The sequence below is a fragment of the Adiantum capillus-veneris genome, chromosome 9 (assembly GCF_014529385.1).
Source record: "Adiantum capillus-veneris isolate H3 chromosome 9, ASM1452938v2, whole genome shotgun sequence".
NCBI classification, from domain to species: Eukaryota; Viridiplantae; Streptophyta; class Polypodiopsida; order Polypodiales; family Pteridaceae; genus Adiantum; species Adiantum capillus-veneris.
The window spans coordinates 3,936,361-3,943,510 of record NC_140939.1 but is presented as its reverse complement, the minus strand read 5'-3'; the positions used below and the strand labels follow the sequence as shown (position 1 = coordinate 3,943,510).

Here is a 7,150-nt window from a genome sequence, read left to right as displayed (position 1 = left end):
TCATCCGACAATGGCGCTCTGCATCTCCGGCAACAATGAGGATAGTGTGCATGCAAGAGAGAGAGAGAGAGAGAGAGAGAGAGAGGCGGCTGAAGGCCGCCGGCCACACTGCTTCATTGAGTATAGAGCCTCTGAGACAAGGCAAATACACACACACACACACACATGTTGATATGCACACTCCTCCTCCTTTTCTTCCAACTTCTTTATACCAACGTCCTTTAACTCCAAGAAAAACAAAACTTGGAGACCAACTCTTTTGTTAAAAAAAAGGCACACAATGAAAGCAATGTGCGACAATTTTAACATAGTCCCCTACTCATGGGGCTTACTACCTCATTGAGCATAGTGCCTCTAAGACGAGGCAAATACACACACATACACATGTCGATATGCACGCTCCTCTTTTTCTTCCAATTTTCTCTATACCAGCGTGCTTTAATATTTCTCTTTACTATCTTGGCCAGACATAAATCTCATATTTGGTCTTAAATCCAATAGAAGTTTAGATTAAAGAGTGCACCTAGGTAGATGAGTTTTTTCTGTCAAGAATGGGGGTACCAAGTTGTTATCATTTCTGTAGAAACTTTGTTACCCTTGCATATACACTACTATTTTTTAATCTGTAGCTCTCCAAAAAACTCTCTCTCTCTCTCTCTCTCTCTCTCTCTGAATGAGTTTCTTACCTTCGTAAGGTTAGAACATTCCTAATGGATTCGGGAAAATGGTTTGTTAAGACGGCAGGCCGCGTATTTGTCCATACTACATTTGTCCCCTCTGCTGGGTGATGCCGCCTCGTCGTCCTCGCTTCCACCATCAAAGCCTAGGCGAGCTTCTCTGAGAGTGCTCTCTCTCTCTCTCTCTCTCTCTCTCTCTCGGGGAGCAGGCTGCGCTACGTTCTCTCTCTTTCTCTTTGCAGGTAGCTTTCTGCTGCCTCTGCTTGGATATGCAGAGCTGCCCCATCGGAACCAGAACTCTCTTGACGGCAGTTTATGACACAGTCAGCAGGCAAATGCCATGAATGCATCTGCTGTTATCAGCTGGTTGCTGCTGTGTAGCCTTCTTCTGCGGCCCTCCTTCGCCATCACCAACCCCACAGACGGTATGCTCCAGAAACAATCCGACTAGCGCAAACCTCTATGAAAGGCTCTTTGCACAGAGCAAATTGTGATGAACTATGAAGGGGGTCATAACAAGGCAAAACGTGTATGTGTGTGTCTGTGTGTGTGTGTGTGTGAGAGAGAGAGAGAGAGAGAGAGAGAGAGAAGCAAAAGAAGAAGAAGAAGTTGTCACTGTCATAGGAACAATCCCAGGAGATCTCAAATATATTAGCGAGAGAGAGTTAGTGTTGAATTTCAAAGGCAAAAAGATAAGTGCATCCAAATTTCTCAAAGTAAGAGTTGGTTTGTTCTTGTGCAGTCAAAGCATTAAAGGCTTTACAAGAATCATGGTCCCCTACATTCTTTACTTGGCATGGAGATCCTTGTGAAGACCGATGGACCGGAGTCACCTGCGACGCTTCCAATACCAATGTCATCAAGCTGTGAGCATCCTCCTCAATTAATAAGCACATGTTAACTTAGAATCAAGAGCTTGTTGCTCCTTGAAAGATATGGTACCGTTAACCTTAACAAGGTAGCCATGACATTGTCGGGAGAAAAATGCCTCTGGTTGTGGCTTGAAGAGCCATCAAACTAAAATAAGATCTGTTAATCTAGTAACATTCTCACATGATGTCCTAATGCAACTGTGTGCGACTCTTCGTTCATGCACTAATTTTTCAACTTGCACACAGTGCCCTTCCATCCATGCAGATCTTGGGAATTATTCCTCAACAGATTGGAGATTTCACTAGCTTAGAGGTTTTGTAAGTATATTCCACCTCCTTTTTCAACATTGCAAGCCCCATCAAGAGCCTATGCTTCTATGACTGTTGACACTTTCTATATCTTTTTCGAGATGGCACTAACAGACTCTGACGTGTCATTGACATGTAGGGATTTGTCATACAATGAAAACTTAACCGGGAACCTGCCCCCTGAACTTTTCCTTCTCACAGGTCTCTCTTCGCTGTAAGTGACGTGTTTCAAGAAACCGCTTTTGCAAACCAAAAGCATGTCCTTGTGCCTAGCCTAGACGCCCTACTCATGTCAATAAGTATCACAGGTACTTGCCAAAAAGAGAACGTCTTTATAGATTGCATTTTGCACTAAACTTGAATCGTACGCACATTGTGTCCACCCTGACCTTGGCTAAATGGCATACACCAGTGGGGTGTGGCCATCCATCCTTGTGGGAGCAGGTCGTTATCCCAACGCAAAGGGAAGAATGTTGCACATGCCAGCACCACATTTCTCCATAGAGAAAAGTGCCTCATGAAAAGACTTTTGTAAGATATGCTTTTTCATAACTTTTGGCTTTGATGTTGCAGCCTATTACAGAGCTGTGGCTTATTTGGTACAATACCACCCATTATAGGAAACCTCAAACTCTTGACATACTTGTAAGAACATGGACCCTTCTCTGCAAATTTCAGGTCTCAAAAGTAGCTTGACAATAATTCCTTTGTTCAGGGCCTTGAACAACAACTTTCTTACGGGGTCCATCCCCGATACCATAGGCCTACTCTCTGAGCTTTTTTGGTTCGATATATCCAGCAATCAGCTGAGTGGAGATCTTCCCATATCGCTAGGCAACCTTACCAAGACCAAGCACTTGTAGGTTAACATGTCTGACCCGCTTCATCATATTATATACCCACATAGAATACCCACTTTAAAATTTGGTTTTTTTTGCTTTGACATTAGCCACTTGCAAGAGAACAACTTCACAGGAATTTCTGAGGGGACTTTCAATCCTCAGATGACAGCAATACATATGTGAGTCGCCCTTTCCCTCTCACCTACCTGTATTCCAAAACATGAATGAGGCTAATTTACTTGGCCTTTATGCATCAACAGGATACTAAATAACAACTCATTCAAAGGTCCAATACCCACAGATCTGGGAACCTTGGCACACCTCGACATCTTGTATATTCTCTGTTTGTATCCGCTCTTGTCTTTCGTACGATAAGTCTTCTATGTTGATAAATGCCTCATTGCTGCTTACTGGCACAGGCGACTTGACAACAACGGCTTTACCTTCATACCACAGAGCTTGACAGAGCTGGCGACGCTATCTGCAATGTAGCCTCACATTGAAACCACTGGAGTCTACAATTTCCCTTTTGGTAGACATAGAATCAGAAACCTGACTTTGAAAATTTGTGTGTAGTGCAGGCAAATGGACCACAATGACATCGGAGACAATTTACCTGACCTCTCCTTGCTCGCCAATTTGCAAGTTTTGTATGTGAAAGTTGAATCCGGTGGCTTTTCCATTTCTAAACAGAAATTTGAAAGTTCCGCTTGTGTCATGGCACAGGGACCTGGGTCATAATCTCTTCGCACCCAGCTCAATACCTCCATGGCTCTCTTCCTTCCCAAACTTACAATACCTGTAAGTCCCATATTTGCTTGCCTTGCTCAAAACCCATAATCAAGTGCGAATCTATAACATATACAAACAATGTCCAACGCCACATGGAAATTGATCAAGATTTCATTAATACTTTCAGAGGGATGGAATCTACTAGTCTCGAGGGCGAAGTTCCTGCAAGCCTGTTTGCCCCCTTAAATCTTACCTCGGTGTAAGAAGTGAAATAAGTTACCCAATCATCACTCAATGTTTTCATGTAAGCCAAATCTGGCACTCCTTAACAATGACACTGCAATCAGGTTTCTCGGATACAACAATCTGAATGGAACACTTGACCTTCAAAGTGCTGGACCAATTCTATCTGATGTTGACCTTGAGCAGAACCGCATAACTTCTCTCAGCAAAGGCAGCTATTCTGGAACCTTAAAGTAAATGCTGTAATGGGTCACTTGCCATCTATGAGAGAGAGACAACACATTGTGTGTGTGTGTGTGTGTGTGTGTGTGACATTTGATATTGAGCATGCGTACGTGTGTGACATTTAACATACATGTAGTATCTACATGTTTAACCAAATTGCTTGCTGAGAATAATGCCTGATACCACAGCTTGCAAGGAAACCTCTTTTGCGAAGATCACGGTCCGGAAGAAGCTGCCTGCAATCCAACACCACCGCCACCCGCACCGAATGGACTTCCAGCATGCGGGTGCTCGGGAGGACTGGCAGCCAACCCAACAACTGCATCCGGAAGCTGTCTCTGTAGCTTACCTGTGAGCGGCGCCCTTATCTTCATTGCATTGCGGGTTAATCTGGACACCAGAGTTATCCCAACACTTCAGGCTGGCTTTATGAAAAACATTCCACTTGTTACAAGCCAGAGCCAAGTCTCGATTACAATCGTTTCAAGATTGGTTGCAAACATTTCCATCTTTCCGAATAACGCCAAAGCCTGGAATGTGCAAGAAGCTAACCTCATCACAGCTCTTATTAGCAGCAAGGCAATTCTGTTTCCTACCATAGGTCCATATGCATACTCACCTAATGGACCATACATTCCTCCAGGTAGACGCCCCCGACCTGTATTCAAACCCTAACCTTTGTCTCATTTGCTTAAATGATTGCATTTTTCTGTGATTAAACAGGAGCTTCTGGGAAGAAAGGTAAATTGAGTGGAGGTGTCAAGATAGGTCTTGGGATTGGTGTCACAGCCCTGGCAGCCCTTTTAGCAGGTATATGCGGTTATGCCTTCCTGCAAAAAAGGCGCGCTGACAAAGCAGAAGAAGTGAGCAAGCCATTTGGTAGGCAGCCAAACTTACCCTCAAAAGTCTTTACAATGCCTTAAAACAAAAATATACTGGCAAAGCAGGCAAACGAATTTATACATACATAATACACACACATATATACAGCTCCCCCCCACTCTCTCTCTTTCGCGTGCAAAGGGGCTTTTTTTAGTTTTGGACTTTAGCCTTCACGTTGCAGATTGCGACACGTGTAAAGGGCTCCCCCTTCCACCATATTATGTTAGTAGATTCACATAAGCAAATAAGAAGTGTTACGTCCCCGGACATCAGGATGGGTGGGATGGGTGCCTGAGCTGGTGTCCCATACCACCAAGCCCACACCGATATGGGTGTCCGAGTAGAGCTGCCAAGGGCCTAGAGTCTAAGTGTGGTGATCACACAAAATGTCTCACAAATGCGACCCCTATTTTATTTATAGGACTCACCTAAAAGGTGGCCATGTTCACACTTGGCCGGACATAGCTCAGGCACCCATCCTGATGTTTGGGGACGTAACATGAAGGGCCCCAACAATGGCTTGAGGCCATTCAGTGATTAGCATTAGTACTCGAGAATGCGCATTATGCAAGACCACTAATGTCCTTTTCTGCCAATCTCAGCTTCTTGGGGAAACCCTGGATTGGACGTCAATGGTGCACCACGAGTAAAAGGAGCTCGAATGTTTTGTCTAACTGAAATGAAAAGGGCGACTAGCAACTTTAGCAAAGCAAATGAGATTGGTGCAGGCGGCTATGGGAAGGTATGCCTCTTACCAAATTCATTATACTGTGATTTCAACTGTTGATTCACAAAACCTAATTGAACAATGCAGGTCTATAAGGGCGTCCTCCCTTCTGGTGAAAAAGTTGCAATAAAGAAGGCGCAAGCAACCTCTCAGCAAGGAGGAGGAGAATTTAGGAACGAGATTGAACTCTTATCCCGGGTTCATCACAGAAATCTCGTCGGTCTTGTGGGCTTCTGCTTTGAAGAGCAAATGCTTGTGTATGAATTTATGCCAAATGGTACTCTACGAGACTCCTTATCAGGTTAGGGTTGAACGGACATAGCCAAACAATCAAAAGCTTTTGATCTCACTTTGAAATTTCCCACATTAAAAAACAACAAGTCGTTGCAGATCGCACAAAGGTAAAAATGGACTGGCATACAAGACTCAATGTTGCACTTGGTTCAGCACGCGGACTAGCCTACTTACACTCTGAAGCAGACCCACCAATCATCCATCGAGACGTGAAGTCGAGCAACATTCTCTTAGATGAGAAAATTAACGCGAAAGTGGCAGATTTTGGTCTATCAAAGCTTGCTCCTGATGATGAGGGTACCGGACAAGGTCATGTGTCAACCCAAGTTAAAGGAACTCTGGTAGGCGCGCGCACACACGCACACACACACGAATGTATGCCGATCTGTCTTCTTCTCTCAGGCATGTTTTAGCATCTCAAAAAGGAGTGCACAACTATGTGTGCACTGTGCAAGCATATGCAACGGGAAAAAAAATAAGTGTACGCAAATGCATACTTGCAATGGGGAGAGTAACTCTACCATGGTGAATCTTGCAGGGATACCTGGACCCAGAGTACTATACTAGCCAAAGGCTAACTGAGAAGAGCGACGTGTACAGCTTCGGAATCGTGCTGCTGGAGCTTCTCACATCAAGACAGCCAATAGAGAACGGAAAATTCATAGTGAGGGAGGTGAGGGGTGCAATGCAGCTAGGCGGGTTACCTGAAATGAAGAGATTGCTGGACGCCCAGTTGGTGAATTGTCCACAAGAGGAGTTGAAGGCGTTCTTAGATATTGCTCTGCTCTGTGTTGAGGAAGTCGCGGCGGTGCGACCCACTATGAAGCAGGTGGTGAAGGACCTGGAAATGATGATGGCAGCCATGAAACCTGCATCACCCTCGCCTCCTCCTCGCGCAGCCCTTCTTCCCCATGAGTCGCAGGGCTTCCATAGCGAACCCACAGAGATGGACTCTCCGTTTCAGTACAGCGGTGGCTTCATGATCTCCACTATGATCGAGCCCAAATGATTTCTGCTTTCTTGGCGTTTCATTTCATGTCAGACGTACATACAAGCTTTAACAATATCGACAGTCATTCTTTCTCTCTAACCTGTGTCAAGTTTCTGGTGACAATGGCCTATATAACGCTACGGTCACGCGAAGCTTGGTTATCAGTTATTTGAACAAATAACTAAGCCATGATATGTCCATCCTATCATGACATTTTTCAATCAGTTATGGTTTCCAAAACGTATATCAAAACATTCAAAAAAAAAAGATTTAGGAGGAAACTAAGTCAAGGACTTCATTGTGGTATAAATAGTGTACAAAAATTCAATCATCCATTGAAGATTTGCGGAAAATTG

At 44.3% G+C, this 7,150-nt stretch overlaps 1 protein-coding gene across 1 annotated transcript; it reads left to right on the top strand.

The window, feature by feature from the left end:
• Positions 1 to 1,017: 1,017 nt before the first annotated feature.
• On the top strand, positions 1,018 to 6,936 carry LOC147450048 (leucine-rich repeat receptor protein kinase HPCA1-like). The gene is made up of 19 exons (XM_086520977.1): positions 1,018 to 1,102; positions 1,420 to 1,543; positions 1,796 to 1,867; positions 1,998 to 2,072; positions 2,432 to 2,503; positions 2,574 to 2,717; positions 2,808 to 2,879; positions 2,961 to 3,032; positions 3,120 to 3,188; positions 3,282 to 3,350; positions 3,427 to 3,501; positions 3,620 to 3,691; positions 3,780 to 3,908; positions 4,089 to 4,543; positions 4,624 to 4,779; positions 5,385 to 5,524; positions 5,597 to 5,810; positions 5,900 to 6,144; positions 6,342 to 6,936. Exons 1-19 carry the CDS (start codon positions 1,018 to 1,020, stop codon positions 6,810 to 6,812), a joined length of 2,811 nt encoding a protein of 936 aa, XP_086377103.1. The 3' UTR covers positions 6,813 to 6,936.
• Positions 6,937 to 7,150: the final 214 nt, after the last annotated feature.